The sequence below is a fragment of the Bos javanicus genome, chromosome 24 (genome assembly GCF_032452875.1).
Source record: "Bos javanicus breed banteng chromosome 24, ARS-OSU_banteng_1.0, whole genome shotgun sequence".
Taxonomy (NCBI): Eukaryota; Metazoa; Chordata; class Mammalia; order Artiodactyla; family Bovidae; genus Bos; species Bos javanicus.
Window position 1 is genome coordinate 8,428,922 of NC_083891.1, and position 24,733 is coordinate 8,453,654.

Below are 24,733 nucleotides of genomic sequence, written 5' to 3' on the forward strand. Positions count from 1 at the left end.
ATCCTCTTTCAAAATTATATAATCATTTCTGATACATTCACCATATTCTCAGTAATCTAGGTTTCTTTGCTAGAACATGTAAAGTCAATAAGAGGTATGTGATACAAGTGATTTAAAAGAATTCAAATCAACACCTATTGTGGTAATCTCAGAAAATTAAATTATGATGGCACCAGATTTCTAATTATATGACACCCTTCTCATTAAAAAAGATTCCATTTAAGTATGTCAGTAAATAAAGTCTCAGGTATTTCTTCATCTAAAATTCCTAACTAGCCCAACTCCCCCACCACCACGCACATCGACTTTGTAGCTCCCCTAGAGTTGAACATATGCAATGAACTGTATGATTTTTTGATGAAAGCTGTTTTCTCCCATTGAAGGCAGTTCTCTGAGGTCAGGCTCATTTACACTTTTGACACCACTGAATTACTATTAATAGATCCTAGCACAGCATGCAGTAAGTCGCTTCAGACCTGTCTCTTTGTGATCCTAAGGACTGTAGCCCACCAGGCTCCTCTGTCCATGGCATTCTCCAGCAAGAATACTGGAGTGGGTTGATATTTTCCTCCTCTAGGGGAACTTCCTCACCCAGGAACTGAACCAGTGTCTTCTGCCTTAGCAGGAAGATTCTTTACCACTAGCGCCACCTGGGAAGCACAGTGAAAGTGAAAGTCGCTCAGTCGTGTCTGACTCTTGGCGAACTCTTGGACTATGCAGTCCATGGAATTCTCCAGGCCAGAATACTGGAGTGGGTAGCCGCTTCCTTCTCCAGGGGATCTTCCCAACCCAGGGATCAAACCCAGGTCTCCCGCATTGCAAGCAGATTCTTTACCAGCTGAGCCACAAGGGAAGCCCAGGAATACTGGAGTGGGTAGCCTATCCCTTCTCCAGTGGATCTTCCTGACCCAGGAATCAAACCCGTGTCTCCTGCATTCTTTACCAGCTGAGCCAGGGAAGCACAGGAGGACCATACATTATTTCCAGAATTAAAAGTTGAATTTATAATTTAAGAAAACACCTTGAAAACATTTTCTCTTTTAAAACAGAGAATAAAACACTTTCTACCCTCTGTGTTCCCCCACCCCCACCTTACCTTAAAAAAAATTTGGGAATGAATTGCTCCTAATTAGACTATGTTCCTCTCCTAGTAATCAAATTATTTGCACAAACAACATAACGTATAGTTGAGTAAGAAGAAAAGGAGGAATTTTTTATCTACTGTCAAAAGCCTCTTGATGAAAGTGAAAGAGGAGAGTGAAAAAGTTGGCTTAAAGCTCAACATTCAGAAAACGAAGATCATGGCATCTGGTCCCATCACTTCATGGGAAATAGATGAGGAAACAGTGGAAACAGTGTCAGACTTAATTTTGGGGGGCTCCAAAATCACTGCAGATAGTGACTGCAGCCATGAAATTAAAAGACGCTTACTCCTTGGAAGGAAAGTTATGACCAACCTAGATAGCATATTCAAAAGCAGAGACATTACTTTGCCAACAAAGGTCCGTGTAGTCAAGGCTATGGTTTTTCCAGTGGTCATGTATGGATGAGAGAGTTGGACTGTGAAGAAGGCTGAGAGCCGAAGAATTGATGCTTTTGAACTATGGTGTTGGAGAAGACTCTTGAGAGTCCCTTGGACTGCAAGGAGATCCAACCAGTCCATTCTGAAGGAGGTCAGCTCTGGGATTTCTTTGGAAGGAATGATGCTAAAGCTGAAACTCCAGTACTTTGGCCACCTCATGCAAAGAGTTGACTCATTGGAAAAGACTCTGATGCTGGGAGGGATTGGGGGCGGGAGGAGAAGGGGACAACAGAGGATGAGATGGCTGGATGGCATCACCGACTCGATGGACGTGAGTCTGAGTGAACTCCGGGAGATGGTGATGGACAGGGAGGCCTAGCATGCTGCAATTCATGGGGTCACAAAGAGTCGGACACGACTGAGTGACTGAACTGAACTGAACTGAATATCCCAATATGTTAAAAAACAAAACCCAACTCTTCAATATATTCTCCTACTCAACAAAAATGCTCTAATTTTTTTTACAAGTCAAATTACGCAGTTAGACATGAGCAAAACAGGGTGGTCTAACAGAAAAAGATTCAAGATAATCTCTAAACCCCACCCTAGACACCCTGCAAGTGGCCCAGGAGAGCTCATGGATAGGCTATTAATACAAAATAACCACAGACTTCTCCAATTCAGGGGCTCCCTAGGCACACAGTGGATACAAACTAACCACAGGGGCTTCTCCAACTTGGGCACATTACACCTTGATGCACAGCTGTGTCCTCAAGTGATCTTAGGCAGCCTAGAGCCTATAAAAGGCTCATAAATATTCTATACATACATACATCTAATTAGAACAGGCTGAATTATGGGAAAGACATGAGCAATAGAGCCTGCTGCTTTGCAACTTGCAACAATCAATCAAAACTGTCATTCCATGCCCACCTAGATGAATATGTAAAAGCCTTGTCTTGAAAACCATGTATCTCATCATTCTGTTGCCAGTCCCTCTCCTGGTTTGGCCCACTTCTTTCTTGAGGTGTTCTTCTGTTCTTTCTTCAATAAACTAGTTTTTGCCACTGTAAGACTTCAGATTCTTCTTTGCATCCCTTACTAAGAACAGAGGCCCACCAGGAAGGATCCTCTTCCACCCTCCCTATTGTGTAACAGTCAGAACATTCTTTGTATTACATTTATTTGCTGGCAATACTGCAGTCTTTAGCTGTCTCACCTGTTACTCCCTTTACCACTCACAGTCCTTACCTCTACTTTTCCTCTTTATGTAACTTCGATGCTATTCATCCTTCACATCTCATCCTCAACACCTTTTCTATGAGCTCACATAGATCACTATTCACCCATCTAAGTACCTAACACACTGGGTTTAACTGTCTGGGTTGGTTGGTTTGCTTCCCAAGGTGGCAACCACTCTATTGAAACCCCGGTGCTTAATTCGAGTACCAAGCATACTGGATATTGTTGATAAATATTTGCTGAACAAATGACTGAATTAGACAATGAGAGGATGAGCATATAAACTACTATTTCACTGCCTGGCTTTGTTTTTCATTTCACTGTCATTTTGAGAATCCAGTTGGTACGCACACATGGAGAAAATTTGCCTTAAACCCCAACAATGACACAATTGCTGAACATGAAAAAATCTTATGTTACAAAATGTTTATGTTTTATCCTGCATAAGCAAAATAAAGAAGACTACTTATATAATCACAAGTTAAATTTAACATGTTGCCCATCTGGGCCTTTTTGTCTTAATAAGCAGCATTTTAAAAGTAAATAAATACAGACATTCTGAAAAAGAGAAAAATGAATATATTTGGTTCTTTCAGCTTATATCATACTGCATTCAGTTAGGATTAGGAAGAAAAAGAAATCATTTAAAGAGCATTGGTGGGAGGGAGGTTCTAGAGAGAAGGGATATGTGTATTCTTATGGTTGATTCATGTTGTACGGTGGAAATTAACACAGCACTGTAAAGCAATTATCCTCCAATTAAAAATAAATTAAAAAATAAAGAGCATATTCTCATATGATGTGAAAAGATTTTAATATGAATGAAGCATCAGAGAAAATGTGTCAAAGGCGTGGGGAGGGGGACACATCCAGTGCCATTGTGGGTAATTCATTAATGTCAGAAAGGGACCCTGTGAAATGAAGGACTATGTGGTAACTTTTAGGTTCTTTCCAGTTCCAGACTCTCATGGTCTTTGTCCATATGATCACTGGAGATTTGCCTAAGCGTCAATGCGTGAAAAGATATAATTCAAAACACTTGGTGATTCAAGAATAGGAAAGGATTCCACTCCTTTGGAAGGTATACAGACTAATTTTGGAGCCAGATTATTCACATTAAAAGATGCAACACCCTCAGCAAACATGTACTGGAGACCTATTTGGCACCAGAATCTGTGGTCAGTGCAGTACCCACCACGCTCCTCTGTCCATGGGATTTTCCAGGCAAGAGTCCTGGAGTGGGTTGCCATTTCCTTCTCCAGAGGATCTTCCCGACCCAGGGATCAAACCCAGGTCTCCTCCATTGTAAGCAAGACACTTCACCGTCTGAGCCACCAGGGAAGTCCTTACTGTAAGACAGTGCCTTAAATTCCAAAAAGTTTACAGCTGAGGAGAGGAAGAACACATGCATATTATAGAAGTATCCTGAAGTCTTCTATGGGATATCACAGAATCATCTACAGTGTTACTAATGTGTAAAAATCTGATTGTCGTTCCAATATAGGATCTACAAAATGAAATTTGAATAACAAGGGAGAAAATATGTATTCCTTACATGTCTACTACGTATATATAATATACAATGTTTAGTACTTCACATATATGGATGAATTAATTCCTTTAGATGAGCTATTACTTAAACTCTATTTTGCAGACAATCAAACAGACTCAGAAAGCCTACGTAGGGACTTCCCTTGTGGCTCACAGGTAAAGAATCTGCCTGCCAATGCAAGAGACATTCGTTTGATGCTTGGATCGAGAAGACCCCACATGCCATGGAACAACTGAACACGAGCACCACAACTACCGAGCCTGTGCTTTAGAGCTGGGAGCAGCAGCTACCGAGCCACGTGCTGCAACCACTGAAGCCCATGTGCCCTGAGCCCATGCTCTGCAAGAGAAGCCACTGCATTGAGAAGCCTGTTCACTGCAACTAGAGAAAAGCCCTCGCAGCAACAAAGACCCAGGGCAGCCAAATACAGATAAATAAAAAGTATTTTCTAAAAAAAGAAGAAGAAAACCTATGTGGTTGTTAGGAAGCCAGATGGCAAGAAAGTGCCAAGGTAAGAATTTGGACTCAGGTCTCTGGGACCCCAAAAATGGAAATAAAGATGCCTATTTTCAGAGGAGTATATAGAAAGGGTGGAACTTGTCATACATACTGAGAGAAGACTAGAAGTTCTTAACTGTATTTTTGAGATAATTGTACATTCTTAAGCAGTTGTAAGAAATGATTAAAATAAATTCCAAGTGCCATATATACTGTTTGACCCAGTGGTAACATCTTACAACTCTATAGTTGTAACAATGTAATAACCAGATGTCAACAATAATATAGTCAAAATAGGGGCCATTTTCATCAGAAGGATGTATCATGTTGCCTCTTTATGGCCACACACACTCCCCTCCAATCCCTCCTTCATCCCCTGAAACCACTAATCTGCTCTCTGTTTCGAAAAATTTGTAATTTCAGTACTGTAATACAAATGGAATTATGGGCTTATGTTATCTTCTAAGATTTTTCACTCAAAATGCTTCTCCAAAGATGCATCCAGATTGCTGTACAGATAAAAAATTCATTCCATTTAACTGCTGAGCTGTATCCCAAGGTATGGTTGTAAAGGCTTATTGTTTCCTCATTGAAGGTATTGTTTTTGTATCCAAGTTTTGGCATTTACAAACAAAACTGCTTTAAAGATCCATGCGTAAGTTTGTGTGGATATCCGTTTGCAAGTATACATTCTCATTTCTCAAAGAGAAATACCCAGGAGTGCAATTTCTTGGTCATACGAGAGTTGTTATTTGGGAACCCACCAGACTGTTTTCCTATGTGACTGTATGATTTACATTTCCTACAAAAAGGTGCATGGCCAGTAGCTCTGCATTCTCACCAGCATTGCTGTTGTTACTAATTTCTATTTTAGCCATTCTGATAAGTATGTAGTTACAAGCTCACTGTGGTTTTAATTTGCATTCCCTTGATGGCTCATGTATTGACATCTTTTCATGTGCTTACTTACTGGAGACAATTTATCTTAGTTTTCTTTCATCTGAAAATGTCCTAAAGGACACGTTGACTGGATATAGTACTTTGAGTTGACAATTCTTTTAGAATTTGGACAAGTGTGTGCTACTTTTTTCTGGCCTCCATGGTTTCTGATGCAATTTTCACTGTCATTTGGATTATTTCTTCCCTATAGCTCAGGTGTAATTTCCTTCCTGTTGTAAAGATTATTTTTTCTTAATTATCCACACATTGACTAATGTGTCTTGATGTAGACCTACTTAAGGTTATACTAATTGGGGTTTGCTAAGCATCTTGACTGCAGATTTGACCCTTTTCCTATATTTGGAAAATTTTTACTCTATTTCTTTGAGTAATATTTTCAGCCCACATAATATCTCCTCTCACACTGGCCTCCAGAGGCTTAAATGTTTGATATTTGTTAGCATCCCACAGGCCCCCTACCACAATCCTTGTTAGCAAAGGTTTTTTCTCTTCCAGACTGTTTCAGACTGAATTCTTTCCCTTCTCCCTTCCATTCATAATTTTTTTTTTAATTGTGGTTACTATGCTTTTACCTTCTAATCTTTCCATTTGTTTCTTCTTTGTATTTTCTATTTCTCTGGTGGGGCCAGTGGTAAAGAACTCACCATCAATGCAGGAGACCTAAGAGACTAGGGTTCAATCCCTGGACTGGGAAGATCCCCTGGAGCAGGGCATGGCAACTCACTTCAGTATTCTTGCCTGGAGAATCCCATGGATGGAGGAGCCTGGTGGGCTACAGTCCGTGGGGTTGCAAAGAGTCAGACATGACTGAGGGGCTAAACACAAGTGGCTATGCATGGCTACTTTTTCTATTTGTTTCAAGCATGGTTACTATTGCTGATTAAAGCGTTTTTATGATGGCCACTTTAAAATCCTCGCCAAGGAATGCAAACATCTCTGTCTTTGCAGAATCGGCATTTCTTGCTTGCCTTTTTCATTCACTCTGAGATATTTTGGTTGTTGATATGATGAGTAATATTCAGTTGTGTTCTGAACATATTCAGTATTATCTTATGAGACTCTATTTTATCTAAACATAGGTGGGTCCCTCTGACACACCATTCTGAAAGGTAAAGAGACAGCACTAACTCATTACTTCCAGATGAAGGTACAAGTCCAGGTTCCCCACAAACCCCCACTGATACCTGGGTGGGGATGCCCCCTGCTGGAGGGGGATGGAGTCCCCGCTTCCACTAGGCCCTGTTAGGGGGAGAGGGTGGAGGTGAAATACAGGCTCCCCACCTGATTTTCACTGACACCAAGGAAAACGTCTGGGGGTCTCATTACTGCCCAACGGGGATGAGACCCTGGCTCCAACTCAGTCTTTGATGTCACCACTTCAGAAGAAAGGACTGAGCAACTTTCTACTGCCTTGCAAGAGTGGAAGTGTAGGCTCCCCGGTCAGCTTCATTAACGGGAGTTGAGGTGGAGCACCACTGTTCTCTGTAGTTATTTGGTGGGTTAGAACATTTCTCGTCTAGACGTTTCCTGTCTTGCTAAGCTGGCCATTCCCTGGTCCTTCGATTAGAGCAAACGGATTTCAGTTGTGTTTTGTTTTCATCTGATTCTATTGTATTTCCAGGTTTCTGGCCTCTTCAGCTCCAATTCTGGGATATATGCTGCTGCTGCTGCTGCTGCTGAGTCACTTCAGTCGTGTCCGACTCTGTGCGACCCCATAGACAGCAGCCCAACAGGCTCCCCCGTCCCTGGGATTCTTCAGGCAAGAACACTGGAGTGGGTTGCCATTTCCTTCTCCAATGCATGGAAGTGAAAAGTGAAAGTGAAGTCACTCAGTCGTCTCCGACTCTTAGCGACCCCATGGACTGCAGCCCACCAGGCTCCTCCATCCATGGGATTTTCCAGGCAAGAGTACTGGAGTGGGGTGCCATCGCCTTCTCCGTGGGATATATGCAGGGAAAAGAAAATCAGGGAACTCACCTCATGTCATTTCTTAGGTTCCCAGGTACCTGGCGGAAGGCCACTTCTCTTCAACAGGAAGAGTCCTTTATGTTTGATTTACATATAGTGTTCAGAGTTTCTCTGTGACTTACTGAGTTAAGTGGGGAAAAGTATGGGAAGACCCCCTGGAGTGGGAAATGCCAACCCATTCCAGTGTCCTTGCTGGGAAATTCCATGGACAGAGGAGCCTGGCAGGTTACAGTTCCTGGGGTCACAAAAGAGTTGGACACGACCAAGCGACTAAACTACAACAACTAAGGGAAAAGCATATTGACTTAATCTTTCTGAGATGAAACAGGAATAAGATGTAAATGTGTGAATAGGTGAGAAGAAAAAACAACAAACCACAGAAAAGAAATATGAAATCAAAACTCCTGAAAATTTGAAACTGAATTGTAAGTGATAAATTTTTTTTGAATAATACAAGATAAACTAATTATTTTCTCTTGGAAAATAACCCAAAAATTTGGCCTAAAAAATGTAATGCGAGTGTTTCCTGATTATGAGTTTGCTTTCGAGCAAGAGCTAGGTTGTAGAAAGAAGTAATGATTTCTTCACTCGGAATGCCAGTCCATGTCCATTCTAAATGAACTCTCCTTTCTAGTTCAAGGGGTCTTGATCTTAAATGTGGAGAAGAAATGAAATGCATTGGTTATGCATATGCATATATGCATGGTGGTGTTAGTCTCTCAGTCGTGTCCTACTCGTTGTGACCCCATGGATGGTAGCCCGAGAGGCTCCTCTGTCCATGGAACTCTCCAGGCAAGAATCCTGGAGTGGGTAGCCACTCCTTTCTCCAGGGGATCTCATTGACCCAGGGATTGAACCCAGGTCTCCTGCACTGCAGGCAGATTCCTTACTGTGTGAGCCACCAGAGAAGCCCCATTAACACATCCACACATGCACATGTTAACATATATTTATCAAATGACTCCATGCTTAGAGAATTCACCTCATCACACACTGAGCAGAAGAGTCAATGTTTTAAATACTATGGAGCCTTTTTTTAACTCAGGGCTGCATTTTAAATTTCTTTGACCAATCCAATTTCCAAGATCGTCATCAAACTACTTCTGAAAGAGGCTGGGCAGATTGAAAGACAAGCAAAACACACTCCTCAAAGAGTTGGACACGACGGAATGACTGAACAACAGCAATCTCTGACTCAATGGGCATGAGTTTGAGCAAACTCAGGGAGATAGTGATGGACAGAGAAGCCTGGTGTGCTGCAGTTAACGGGGTCGCAAAGACTCAGACACGACTCAGTGACTAAACAATAGGTGAGAACAATATTGTTATCAAATTGGTGGGTATTAGTAACAAACAGTTTCATAAAAGGTGTCCATGATACATAAGAATCATCAATGGTTAGAAAATCATGATGTCTGATATGAAAACACTATTTTTTAATTCCAACAATTAAAATCAATCACATTTCCAGAGTCATCGCTTTAGTAAATCCACAAGAAGAGGAGAAACCAAGGTAGCAATGTCAGTTACTGGCTGCTGCTAACACATGGCTTCAGGATTTAACTCAGAGCTGGTAACCTTTGCTAACTAAGCTCCTAACCTGCTGAAAATCTGACCTGAGTGTGCGTTCCTGAGAAATTGGAACTAAAGGAGAACAGAGGTAAAAGATGATCTCAATAACATTTGAAGTTGTCTTTGTAACCTTGAGCAAGGTTAAGTTCTCTAGGATGCTTTCCATTAAAAGCAGCTAAGAATACACAGAACCTAAAAGTGTTAAAATATGAAATAAGATTTTATATTTCAAGAACCCAGCAGTATATATTGATGTATGCAGTAAGTTCTCAGCAAATGGTAGCTATTACAATAAACATTATACCAATAAAAATGAACAAACAACTAGAAGTGTGTATTTAGTTCAATAAAATACAAATTAAAATGATCTTTTTGGCCTATCAACTAGGGAAGTATTAAAAAACAATAATATATATTGTTGGCTATACAGTGAACATGCTTATACATTGCAGGTGAGTACAAATATAAATTGATATAATTTTCTAATGGACAATTTGGCAGTGTGTATAAAATACTGAAAAAAATAAACATTCTTTTGAAAAAGTCTATTTCTAGGAATTTAACCTAAGCCATTTTTTGAATGTCTAAAGATGTGTCTACCCATGCATATTTACTGCAGTGTTGATTACATGTGAAAGTGAAAGTGTCAGGCTCTCAGTCATGTCTCACTCTTTGAGACCCCATGGACCACAGACAGGCTCCTCTGTCCACAGAATTATCCAGGCAAGAATACTGGAGTGGGTAGACTTTCCCTTCTCCAGGGGATCTTCCCAACCCAGCGACTAAACTCAGGTCTCCCACATTGCCGGCAGATTTATATATCTAATAATAAAAGTAAGCAGATTTTAAAAAATAGATTATATTAAATTACAGTATAATCACCCAATGACTTTTATACAAACATAAAAAGTCATGATATGATCTTAAGACCTAAATATAACCAGTGTAAAAAGTGAAACAATGCAATGGTTATGTCTTCTTTTCAAAAACAAGATCACAGCTTCTATCCTGGTTTAAAATTCAAATGAGCACATATACCCACCTACACAACACACACACAGGGGCTCACTGTTCCTCTAAGAATTTCTCCCAATATTTGTTTTCTTTTGAAAAAAGTCTTCTTTCTTCAGTTTAATTCAGCTGAATATAGCATTCAAGTGCACACAGCCAAAGACATAGCCAATTCATGTCTACATTAGCTTTCAGCATTAAGAGCTTCACTAAGAATTTCAAAATAGCAAAATTATGTCTCACAGTGCTTGAATGTCTTGTGGGAAAGTGTCTTTAGGTGGGCAAACTGTATAGAATTTAAGATACATAATTGAGCTCTATGGAGGTGAAATGGTTTCCTCAAATGAGTCTCGGAACTTTCTATTACACCAAACTAAAAAAGTTGCGCATCAGAGATCCTGTATTGCTATGGTTCCCCAAATACCCTGAGAATGAGGATCTAAGACAAAACTGCCAGCTTTTGAGGAGAGTAAGAATACCCATATGTGACTTCCATGCATTTGTCTCTAACTCCTAAATAAGCCTGTATTCTACGTGCTGTTCAGTACCTCGTCAAAGATGCTTCTCAGATCTCAGGTCCAAGAAGCGGTATCTACCCTGATGGTTTGGTTCCTCTTAGAAAACAAAAGTTGAAAGAGCCATCATTTGTTTTTCCCTTTGACGTAACTGTTAGGAAGAGATGTTTTCAACAGGTCGGTCTTTCTCATCAGGGTGTCTCCATATGCCCTGCCTCACCCAACACTCTTTATATGACTCAGAAGAGATGACAAGGGAAAAACTAATCTCAGGCAGAGCTAACTACCTCAGCTAATTCCCAACAGTAAAGCACTCTGCCTCCAACACTTTTCCCCTGCAGTGTGTAATCTTTTGAAAAATCCTGTGTGGTACCCAGTATTTCCTCTTACTTCCATACAACCTGTAAACTGAGACTCAGAGGCTTAAGCAATGGACCAGGATAAAGTAATCAGTAAGTGACGGAGCCATTTTTGCTCCAAAATCTATGCATTTTCCATTGTGCTATATCACCTGATATAAAACACTGTGGTGTGAATTCAGTCTTGACAGAATTTTATAAGGGAGAAATCTTCTAATACAAATTACTTTCCTCCCAGTCTATTTTTCACTTGCTTAATTCCATTTCCTGAATTGTTCCTACACATTTGTATCTAAGACATCTTCCAGAATTACCTGTTACAAAATAAATAATTTATGATTTCCCACTTTTAATGCACTAACACAGTGTTCTATAAAGCACAAACAATTTATTCTCCCCTCCTATCTCTGAGGATAATTCCTTCATTATCAACAAGGCTAATAAAACAGAGTGTATCATCTGAAAATTAATTTGTTGTTGTTGGTGTGGGAGTGGAATATAGAGATTTCCACTATTTTTCTTGGTATATCTAAGAAATGGATTAACTATAACCAAAATGACATTGTTCTGCCTACAGCTAGGCAAAGGCCACGTGAAATTCAACCAAGAACTACATGCAACAAAACTTGTATGTCATTATTCCAGATAATATCTTAACATATCAGATCCCAGGCAGCTAATCAACATTTTAATGTGTTTATTTACAGTAAAATGTATCAGCTATCGGGTGCTTTTTTCAGTCAAATAATGTCTTTGTAATGTTCGGATAATTCAGACATACTGTTGGACCAACATGATTTCACAGTATTTTAAATCACATTTTAAATCACCAGACTTCCCTGGTGGTCCAGTGGTTAAGACTCTGTGATTCCACTGCAGACGGCATGGGTTTGATCCCTGGACAGTGAACTTAAGATCCCGTATGCCTTGCACTGTGGCCAAATAAATAAGTAAATCACATGCAAACTGATGTATTATTTTTTTATTTTCAGCAGCATTCTTTTTCATAAAATAACCTAAGACTCCCCAGTTCTACTTCTTAGGACAGCATATCATTTAATAATCTTCAGATATGTTTTAGTACACTACTCGATCCAAAATCTTACCTCTGCTCTTAACTCATAGACCACTCTGTCATTGCTGTTTTGAGATTTTGACTCTTCCCTTATAAGTCCTGATGCTTCTTCCATTTCATTTTTATGTTGACCATGAAGAATGTCAAACTGCCAAAAGAAAAATTCATAATCACAAATTACAAAGGCTGGTTCCAGGATTATTCATATTAGTCTTTCATTTTGCTTTCAGTTTTTTTTTTTTTTTTTTTTGTGGAATCTGACAGGTTTTGTTGTTGCTATTATAGGTTTTGCAGCTGAACCGTGTACTTCTTTACACTTGCAGCTGAAAAATCCTGTGTTGGTGGAAAAGCAAATCAGCAAATCTTCATTAATCTAAATTCACCAATTGAAAATTAGACAAATCTCCGTTACCTTCACACATTCTTAATAATTGACCAACCGGACTCTAAACTAATCCAATTAATTCTGATCTTTCAGTCCTGAATATTAGTACCATAGTATTCTTTGTAATCCTACTTATTTATATTTTCTATGAAATATAAATAGTGCATAGATCATAGCAGAGATAAATTTGGGCACTGGAAACAATACATCTATATGACACTCAAGTTTGTAAGACATATGTAGAACATCTATAGAAGATGCCAATTAATTGCCATAGAAAACTATGGCAGGAAAATGATATAAACAAACTCTGGCACATGTAGACAATGGAATATTATTCAACACTAAAGAGAAAAGAGCTGTCAGACAAATGAAGAGACATGGAGGAAATTTAACACATATTACTAAGTGGAAGAAGTCTATCTGAAAAGGCTACATACATAAGGATTCCATCTTTATGACATTCTAGAAAAGGCAAAACTATGGAGACAGTAAAAAGATCAGTGGTTTCCAGGGACTGGAGGAGGAAGGGATGAATCCTTGGAGCATAGAGGATTTTTAGGGCAGAGAAATTATTCTGTATGATAAACTCTAATGATGGATACATGTTGTTACAATAGTGAAGGTCACTCAGTTTTGTCCAACTCTGAATCCCATGGACTGTAGCCCACCAGACTCCTCTGTCCATGGAATTCTCCAGGCAAGAATACTAGAGTGGGTTGCCATTCCTTCTCCAGGGGATCTTCCTGACCCAGGGATCGAACCTGGGTCTCCTGCATTGCAGGCAGATTCTTTAACATCTGATCCATGAGAGAAGCCCATATAGTTATACATGTATAACATGTTGATATGTATTTGTCTAAACCAATAGAATGTGTAACACCGAATGAACCTTAAAGTAATTTGGGTGACTGTGTGTCAATAAATGAATAAATGGGGTGAAGGATTTTGATAATGGGGAAGCCACATATGAATGTGGGGTGGGAATTACATGTAAGTAAGTGTAAGTGAAAGTCACTCAGTCGTGACCGACTCTTTGCAACGCTATGGACCATGGTCTACACAGTCCATGAGATTCTCTAGGCCAGAATACTGGAGTGGGCAGCCTTTCCCTTCTCCAGGGGATCTTCCCAACCCAGGGACTGAAACCAGGTCTCCCCATTGCAGGTGGATTCTTTACCAGCTGAGCCACAAGGAAAGCCCAAGAATGCTGGAGCGGGTAGCCTATCCCTTCTCCAGTGAATCTTCCTGACCCAGGAATCAAACTGAGGTCTCCTGCATTGCAGGCAGATTCTTTACCAACTGAGCTATCAGGCAACACCACCTTCCATTCAATCTTGCTGTGAACCTACAACTACTGGGAAAAAAAATTGTCTATAAAAAGAAACATAAGGATGAGAAAAATCCTAGAAATGCAAACAATGATTTTCCCCTGTAGCCGTTCTTAGAAGTTTTCAGCAGGATCATAACATTTGATATACATTTAATATGTGGATATATGCACATGTGCTTTTTGTTTTGTTAACATGTTTTTTTCATACTATGTAGGTAAATATTTCCAGAATTAAAATTACATAATTGGCACACAACCAGACAATAAATCAGAATATAAAATCTATCATTATATCACTTATGTAAAATTTTTAAATAATGTTACTCATGTTATTATTGTTAATAATAATATTGCATGCTTAGTCACTCAGTCATGTCCAATTCTTTGCGATCCTATGGACTACAGCTCATCAGGCTCCTCTGTCCATGGAATTCTCCAGGCAAGGATACTGGAGTGGGTTGCCATTTCCTACTCCAAATAGTAATATTAAGCATATACTAATCTCAAGAAACCAGGCTTGATATATAGTTCCTTACTTAATGCTGACAGTAATCCTTTGTGTTAGGTCTGATTATTACCCCTTAAAGAAAAATAAACCATATTTTTACTAGGCTTAAGTAACATTCCCAAATTCACAAAGCTAATAACTGGGGGAAGAAAATTTGAGAACGTTCCTGCCAAATTCATTACCTGAGTTATTAATCATAAACCAATGCTCCATCTATAATTATAAAACTTAGTGTCTTAATAATTTTCTGAAAAGCAATAAGCTTATAGAAATAGATAGCAGAAGGAGCATAACAAAAGACACCAACACCCCAACATACTAGAAAGGGACCACAGTGAAAGGAGGAGCTGATTTGCCAACTACACAAAGGCTCCACGTCCAGTGCTGGTAATGTGGAAAATGCACCATGCGAGGCAGGAGTGCAACAGGACATCATGCAACAAAGTCCACTAAACGGCTGTCTCCACACGTTTCTCTCCACTTTCATGTCGGTTAAATAGCGTGGTGTTAATCGCTGGCCAAAATAAAATAAAGGTCATTTTTCTAATAAAAGAATAACAAAGTGCAAGCAACAGGTTTGAGACTGGTCATCAGAATAAAATTTAACTCATGCTGGTAATTGAGTGCCCCTCATTTCACTTCTGAAATCTTGGTCATTACTTCCCAGGGAACTAGATCAATAATGAGCCCTTCTGTTGTCAACAGAACTTTCAATAAACCCCTCAAAGGAGAGAAGAGGGAGGAAAACACATTTTCATACATGGCAGTAGAGGGAATCCACATAAATTACCTAAAATAATTCCATTTTATTTCATCATTGTGAGTGGAAAATCAAGGATCTCTGGACATTGGTAGAGCCTCAAGAGTATTAAAAAAATGTGACCAGGACTAAGGAATAGAATGTCTGATTAAAAAAAAAAACAACAGGAAAAATGATACAATTTCAGATATGAAAGAGAATGTTTTATTAAAAATTTAATCACTATCTTGAGGAAAAAATGCATACATAATTGTTTTTATTGTTCATGTCCAACTCTTTGTAACCCCATGGACTAAAGCATGCCAGGCTCCTCTGTCCTTCACTATCTTCTGGAGTTTGCTCAGATTCATGTCCATTGAGTCAGTCATGCTATCTAACCATCTCATCCCCTGCCATCCCCTTCTCCTCTTGTCCTCAGTCTCTCCCAGCAGCAGGAAAGAATGCCTCTCCAATGAGTCAGCTCTTCACATCAGGTGGTCAAAGCATTGGAGCTTCAGCTTCAGCATCAGTCCTTCCAGGGTTGATTTCCTTTAGGACTGACTGGTTTGATCTCCTTGCAGTTCAAAGGACTCTCAAGAGTCTTCTCCAGCACCACAATTAGAAAGCATCAATTTTTCAGGCCCAGCCTTCTTTATGGTCCAATTCTTACACCCATACATGACTACCAGAAAAACCATAGCTTCGAGTATACAGACTTATGTTGACAAAGTAATGTCTCTGCTTTTTGATATGCTGTCTAGGTTTATATATTTATAAATATATATTACATTCATAAATTAAGGGCAAAGCTATTTCAAATTTTAAAGAACAATAAAACAACATTTTTAGCATATGCTTAGTCATCCTTCCTTCAAATAAAATTTACTAGAAGAGTTATAAAACAGAGTTAAATATTGGAGGGTACCCATTCCCTTGATGCATTCAATCCTTTGGACAGCTCATGCACACTCATGGTACTGCACGTCAATCAGAACTCTAACAACCTCCAAATGTCTAGTTCCATCCTGAAGGTGTTCCCCTGAACTCCTGATTCACACACCCAACTTTCTACTTATCACTTCCATAGGATTCCAAAGCTTAACATTTTGTAAAGACTAAGTACTTCTCCTTCAAATGTTCCTCTGCTGTGCTGTGCTTAACGTTGCTCAGTCATGTCCAACTCCGTGCAACCTCATGAACTGTAGCCCACCAGGCTCCTCTGTCCATGTGATTCTCCAGGCAAGAACACTGGAGTGGGTTGCCATGCCCTCCTCCGGAGGATCTTCCCAACCCAGGGATTGAACCCAGATCTCCTGCATAGCAAGTGAATTCTTTACCATCTGAGCCTCCAGGGAAGGGCAAGAATACTGGAGTGGGTAGCCTATCCCTTCTCCAGGGGATCTTCCCAACCCAGGAATTGAACCAGGGTCTCCTGCACTGCAGGTGGATTCTTTACCAGCTGAGCCTCCAGGGAAGCCCTGTTCCTCTGCTAGTCTTCGCCATCTCAGCAAAAATCACTTCTATCCTTCCCTTTGATCAAGCCCAAAATATTTCACTTATGCTTAATATTTTTTCTTTGATGTGCCATATTCAGACTAAAAGCAAATCAGCTAAACTTAGCCTTTACATAATTTACTAAATCCATTCACTTTCTAACTTCACCACTACTGCCCTGGTCAACCACCATGATCTCGGTTATTTTAATAAGCTGCCACACTCTCTGCTTCTCCTTGTGGATCTGTATTTTCTTTCTCAACACAGCAGTCAAATAAAGCTTTTTATAAAGTCAGTCAAATTATGTAATTCCTATATTCAAATCTTTCCTCAGGCTTCCCAATCCATTCAGAGTATAAATCAAAATCTTTATTAGCCTCTTAGTTCTATAACCCTCAGTTCTGGTCTCTATTTATTCCAACCCCTAATTCTAAACCAGCCACTCTGACTTCATGTCTCCTACAGACTTCAGACAAGCAAGAACAAAAAAGAAAATAAAAACAATAAATAAAATATTATAGAGCTAAAGCAATGAAAATATAACAGAAAAAATGATTAGCATATTAATGAAACAACTATACTCCCTCCTATTAAAACAATGAGTTATTTTCTTTAACAGGTTCTTGCTGGGGGCAAATTACTGAATTCTTCCCAGCCTTGTTTCAAATAATGAAAACGAAAAGAGTGGAAAACAAAATGGAATTCTAGTTTCCTTCCTACTCTAAAAGATTCTAGAGTCACAGAGTTCCCCAACCACACCTTGCTACATTAGAAATATCTTTGTAACATAGGTAAAGAAAAAAATGAGTTATTTTGATCATTTAAAAATATTTTGAACTCAAAACCACCTTAATTTTGCCACTTAGCTCTTCAACTTAAGGTTTAAATTAATGGTGTGTGCTTAGTCTTTCAGTCTTGTCCGAGTCTCTGCAGCTCCATGGATTGTAGCCCACCAGGCTCGTTCATGGAATTTTCCAGGCTAGAATACTGGAGTGGGTTGCTATCTCCTACTCCAGAGAACTTTCCAGACACTGGGATCGAACCCACGTCTCTTGTGTCTCCTCCACTGGCAGGTGGATTTTTTACCACTGGCACCACCTGGGAAACCTTTGGATTAATGGAGCTATAACTAAAAATCTCTATGTAGCAACTGAAAAGTTAAAAGTCATGGACAGGCAGATGCTAAAAGTTATTAATTCAGCAGAATTATGAGTGTCATCCACAAATGATATATCACATTAGTTAAATTGGATATGACAGAAATAGGAGGTGTCTGATGAAGGGAATGAGTCAGCATCAGAAAACATTTTCCAAGTTTATGTTCTTTTACGTAAAATTCATTTAAGTGTAGTCTCTTGCTGCAATAGTTTTTTTTGAAATTGCATCATAATATAATTCCAAAATTCCTCTTCAAAGTTCCTCTTTTCACACTGCAGTATTTGTGAAAGGTTAAATCAGGCAACTTATCACATCTCTGACTTCAGAAATATCTGCCATAATTTGCTTCTGGAAAATTAGCAACGTTATATGTAAATGTTTACTTTAATACATTTAGATTAGCATAGAGTAGAAAATCTTTCTGGGGAGGATGTCTAGAAAACAAAAATATTGTGTAACATAAATTAAAATATTTTCTTATTTAATCGGATAATATAGGAGAAGGAAAACGCATTCAATGTTCAGTTAATCACCAAACATCATGGTTTCTTTCACTTGTATATTTCTCAACTTTCCACATCTCTGCACATCCCCCACCAAGCTTAGGGCATCTGATTATTTCTTTCTGGATTACGTGACAGACTCAGAACCGTTTTTTCATCACCCATGCCTTCCAATTTCTTCTTTACACTAAACTTTGAGTCATTTTTTATTAGAATCATATTGACCTTGGTCAACACACTTCAGTGGCTCTTCCCATTGCTTTTATGTTGATACATAACATTTATAATTTGGCTTTGGGGATAAGTATTGACTATCAGCTAGTTCAGAATATATGACCAAGTGTTTAACAGTTAGGCAGGTGAGGATACCAGATTCTCATGAAAAGTGAGGAATGTAGGAAGGAGACTGCCCCAACAGAAGGCCACGCAGGCACCTCCCTGGTGCTCCAGGGGTTATGACTTCACCTTCCAATGTAGAGCATACAGGTTCCATTCTGGACAGGCAGCTAAGATTCTACATGCTCAAAGCCAAAAAAAAAAAAAAAAACAGAAGGAATATTGTGACAACCTGAATGAAGACTGAAAAAAAAAACCAGGAGAAGGCTCTCCAAATGCCACTCTCCCAGGGACAGCTAGCAACAAGGTTCAGCTCTTTCAAATAATTTGAATTAACCATAAGCATACAGAGAAGCCTCCGAAATGTCATCACTTATAGATTCAAAACTTAGTCAAATATTCTTTTAAGTAAACTTTACCTAATTCCCTCCCTCAGCCTGAAAAAATGGTAGTAAACAGACTAAAGGATGTGTAACTACCATTAACACAAATTTTACTGTATCTTTCAAGTCAAAATAAAACACTGATTTTAGTGGTCTTTAAACTCTTTTGCTCTCATGCTAAAGTATCCTTTACGTTTTTAAAGTGTGTCTTAAAATATTATATTTATTTAGATTCAAAAAATAAAATTTCTGGTGAATTTTATCTATTGACATTTTAAGTAAAATGGTTGTATCATGCTTCACGCTGCTGCTACTGCTGCTGCTAAGTCGCTTCAGTCATGTCTGACTCTGTGCAACCCCATAGACAGCAGCCCACCAGGCTCCCCCGTCCCTGGGATCCTCCAGGCAAGAACACTGGAGTGGGTTGCCATTTCTTTCTCCAATGCATGAAAGTGAAAAGTGACAGTGAAGTCGCTCAGTCATGTCCAACTCTTTGCGACCCCGTGGACTGTAGCCCACCAGGCTCCTCTGTCCATGGGATTTTCCAGGCAAGAGCACTGGAGTGGGTTGCCAGTTCCTTCTCCAATGCTTCAAGCAATGACATATAAAAACTACATAAATGTGATATTCACTCTCATTTGTTAAAAAAATTATATCATTAATTTTATTTCTTAAACTTTTATTTCTATTCCTTCTCTTTCATGTCATCACACTGTAACATGTGTTTATACTTGAAAAGGTTTTTACTCTATAAGATGCAATAGAAATATGTACATAAAATATGTATGCATATATTACGATTGTAAGGTTCCAAATGTTAAAAAGTGTATCTTGGATTGAATTATTTTAAAGATTATTTCAGGTACATGGTTTTGTAAAAATAAGATCAGATAGCACATATTGTGATACATAATTGTTAAATATAAATTAATCATTTACTGGCAATGCATCTTTTAATGAGATGGACACATTTTTCCAATTAATTTGTGTATCCATGGATGAAATTACTTATTGATAGAAATGAAATAAGAATTATCATCAGTTTTATTTATTCTTTTTTAAATATGAACCCTGAGAAAGTTGATCACATATCAGTTTGTTAGTGCTACATGGACATCCAAAAACCACATGCTTCTTATAGGAAGAATACACTACCTAAGAGAACACTCTGAAACAATTACTTACATTAAACTTATTGATCCAACCAACCTTTTATAAGAAATATAGAGGACAGACATATTAAATAGCACCACAGGATGCAATCTCTAAACCCCAAAATAAAACTTTACAAGATAAGTGACTTGGCTTTTTAAGTAAATTATAAAAAGGAAAAAAGGAGAAAGAAATATAAAGAAAAACCTACATATTAAAACACACTTACAAAGACATATCCAATTAAAATGTCTGAGCTTCATTTGAGTTTTTATTCAAATGAGTCATCTGTGAAAATAAAATTGATGTTTATTTAAAAACTGGACATTTGAACACTGAGTATTTGATATTAGCAAAGTAATGTTAATTTCTCAGGTTTGAAAATGATATTGCTGTGTTTAACAAAAAAAGAGGCCTTATGTTTTGAGATATAAGTGAAAATGCTTCCAGATGGAATAATGCAATTGGGAATGGGGATGAAGATCATAGAGGTTTAAAAAAGTCCAGCCATGAGAAAATAATTACTAAATATAGTGTATGGGGTTCATTGGGGTTCTTTATAGTATTTTCTGTTTTTGTATATAGAACATGAAACTACAGAACATTAAAGTTTTTAGGGAGGCAAAAGCATGTTTTAGATTTTTAATTTTAGAAAACAGGATTTTTAATGATTAGCATCGTTTAATTCTTAATTAAATATTACCTGAAGCTGCACATAATTACCATAGTGTAAGACTGAGGAAAACAACAGAATGGGAAAGACTAGAGGTCTCTTCAAGAAAATTAGAGATACCAAGGGAACATCTCATGCAAAGATGGGCTTGATAAAGGACAGAAATGGTATGGACCTAACAGAAACAGAAGATACTAAGAAGAGTTGGCAAGAATACACAGAGGAACTGTACATAAAAGATCTTCATGACCAAAATAATCACGATGGTGTGATCACTGACCTAGATCCACATCCTGGAATGTGAAGTCAAGTAGGCCTTAGAAAGCATCACTACGACCAAAGCTAGTGGAGGTGATGGAATTCCAGTTGAGCTATTTCAAATCCTGAAAGATGATGCTGTGAAAGTGCTGCACTCAATATGTCAGCAAATTTGGAAAACTCAGCAGTGGCCACAGGACTGGAAAAGGTCAGTTTTCATTCCAATCCCTAAGAAAGGCAATGCCAAAGAATGTTCAAACTACCACACAATGGCACTCATCTCACACTAGTAAAGTAATGCTCAAAATTCTCCAAGCCAGGCTTCAGCAATACCTGAGCCTTGAACTTCCAGATATTCAAGCTGGTTTTAGAAAAGGCAGAGGAACCAGAGATCAAATTGCCAACATCTGCTGGATCGTGGAAAAAGGAAGAGGGTTCCAGAAAAACATCTATTTCTGCTTTATTGACTATGCCAAAGCCTTTGACTGGGTGGATCACAATAAACTGTATAAAGTTCTGAAAGAGATGGGAATACCAGAACACCTGACCTGCCTCTTGAGAAATCTGTATGCAGGTCAGGAAGCAACAGTTAGAACTGGACATGGAACAACAGACTGGTTCCAAATAGGAAAAGGAGTACATCAAGGCTGCATATTGTCACCCTGCTTATTTAACTTCTATGCAGAGTACATCATGAGAAACGCTGGGCTGGAAGAAGCACAAGCTGGAATCAAGATTGCTGGGAGAAATATCAATCACCTCAGATATGCAGATGACACCACCCTTATGGCAGAAAGTGAAGAGGAACTAAAAAGCCTCTTGATGAACATGAAAGAGGAGAGTGAAAAAGCTGGCTTAAAGCTCAACATTCAGAAAACGAAGATCATGGCATCTGGTCCCATCACTTCATGGGAAATAGATGGGGAAACAGTGGAAACAGTGTCAGACTTTATCTTTTTGGGCTCCAAAATCACTGCAGATGGTGACTGCAGCCATGAAATTAAAAGATGCTTACTCCTTGGAAGGAAAGTTATGACCAACCTAGATAGCATATTCAAAAGCAGAGACATTACTTTGCCAACAAAGGTCCGTCTAGTCAAAGCTATGGTTTTTCCAGTGGTCATGTATGGATGTGAGAGTTGGACTGTGAAGAAAGCTGAGCGCCGAAGAATTGATGCTTTTGAACTGTGGTGATAGAGAAGACTCTTTAGAGTCCCTTGGACTGCAAGGAGATCCAACCAGTCCATTCGGAAGGAGATCAGCCCTGGGATTTCTTTGGAAGGAATGATGCTAAAGCTGAAACTCCAGTACTTTGGCCACCTCATGCGAAGAGTTGACTCATTGGAGAAGACTCTGATGCTGAGAGGGATTGGGGGCAGGAGGAGAAGGGGACAACAGAGGATGAGATGGCTGGATGGCATCACTGACTCGATGGACATGAGTTTGGGTGAACTCCGGGAGTTGGTGATGGACAGGGAGGCCTGGCATGCTTCGATTCATGGGGTTGCAAAGAGTCAGACACGACTGAGCGACTGAACTGAACTGAACTGAAGACTAGGAAAAATCAAATACTCATGTTTGAATATATTTTATTAGGGCTAAAGTGTGTGATTTAACTTCACCAAGTAAGAAATTAGTACCAACTTTGGTAATAATGAAAGAATATCTTTCTTTTCTGCAAAGTTTTAGAAATTGAAATGTTTTTCTTTGTTTTCCTGTTTAGTCTCCATCTCCTGATGACCTATACATCTGATGACCTATGTATCTGACCCTGGTAGCTCAGCTGGTAAAGAATTCGCCTGCAATTCAGGAGACCCCAGTTCAATTCCTGGATGGGGAAGATCCCCTGGAGAAGGGATAGGCTACCCACTCCAGTAATCTTGGGCTTCCCTAGTGGCTCAGATGGTAAATAATCCACCTGCAATTCAGGAGATCTGGTTTCAATCCCTGGGTCTGGAAGATCCCCTGGAGGAGAGCATGGCAACCCACTCCAGTATTCTTGCCTGGAGACTCCCCATGGACAGAGGAACCTGATGGGCTACAGTCCATGGCGTCCCAAAGAGTTGGACACGACTGAGCAACTAAGTATATGCACCCGAACATCTGTCAAAATCAAAGCTTTTGTTTAGAAAAATAATATCATTTAAAAATGTTAACCTCTTGCTTCAGACATGCATAAAACAGCTAAATGTTAATACATTTTCTTATGGGAAACAGGTGGAATAGGAAATGGCAACCCATTTCACTGTTCTTGCCTGGAGAATCCAATGGCCAGAGGAGCCTGGCGGATTACGGCCCATGGGATTGCGCAGAGTTGGACACAACTGAGCAACTAAGCATGTGTGGGAAACAGAAAATTATGCCTCCTAATTTTTTTCTAAAAATTAGAAAATTTTTCTAAATATTAGAAAATTTAATGAGTTTTCCATTAAAAAAAATCAGCATGTTTATGTTCTTTATTAAGTTGTCATAGGAATAATTGGTAAGAAGGCAGATTATAGAAACTCAATTTAAAAATCTACAAAAGTTGAAAGAAGCCATTTAAAGTTGTGCTTCTACGAGATGTCCAGCATAGGTAAATCTACAGTACTACATTAGGTCAGTGATTACCTAAAGCTGTGGGGATTTTAGGGAACTAAGAAGTGACTGCTTGAAAGATCTGTTTCCTTGGCGGCATAGACGGTAAAGAATCCGGCTGCCAACACAGGAGACATGGGTTCAATCCCTGGGTTAGGAAGATCCCCTGGAGAAGGAAATGGCAACCCACTCCAGTATTCCTGCCTGGAGAATCCCATGGACAGAGAAGCCTTGTGGGCTACAGTCCATGGGGTCACAAAGGTCAGACAACACTAAGCACGCATGCAGGCTAAAGGATCCAGGGTTTCTTTCTCAACCGATGATGATCATGGTGACAGTTGCACAAGCTGTAGTATGCTCTTTACAATGAATTGCATGGTATGTGAATTATATCTCTTCTTGTTGTTGCTTAGTTGTTAAGTCATATCTGACTCCCAATGGGCTTCAACCTGCCAGGCTCCTCTGTCCATGGGATTCTCCAGACAAGAATATTGGAATGGGTTGCCATTTCCTTCTCCAGAGGATCTTCCCAACCCAGGTATTGAATCCACATCTCCTGCATTGGCAGCTGGATTCTTTACCACTGAGCCACCTGGTAAGCCTGAATTACATATAAATAAACCTATCAAAATATGTAAAAAGGAAAGATTAATCAAAAGAATTACAGCAATTAAATCTTGTAATTTAATTTTAAGTCACAAAGAGCATATGTTAGAAGCATTCTTAATCAAACAATCTGAAACACAGTACAAGTTTTCACCTCTTTAATTTGTCTCCTTGGCATCCCTATTTTAGGAAGAATCAAGAAGCCTCCTCATCCACTTCTCTTTGTAGATAATTTATCATTGTGAATGTGATTCAAAATCAATTCAAAGATTTCATACTTAAACTCTCCCTGTCAGTATTAAAATGGCACTTGAACTTTTGCATATGATGCTGTTTGTAACATAATTACACTAC

General features: G+C 39.0%; 1 protein-coding gene across 2 annotated transcripts in view; it reads right to left on the reverse strand.

The window, feature by feature from the left end:
- Positions 1-24,733, reverse strand: part of CCDC102B (coiled-coil domain containing 102B) — a 278,967-nt gene that overhangs the window by 188,868 nt on the left and 65,366 nt on the right. For both annotated transcript variants that reach the window (XM_061399557.1, XM_061399556.1), the window contains exon 5: positions 12,306-12,422. In XM_061399557.1, coding sequence (XP_061255541.1) covers positions 12,306-12,422 — 117 coding nt within the window. The remainder of the gene's footprint in view (positions 1-12,305; positions 12,423-24,733) is intronic.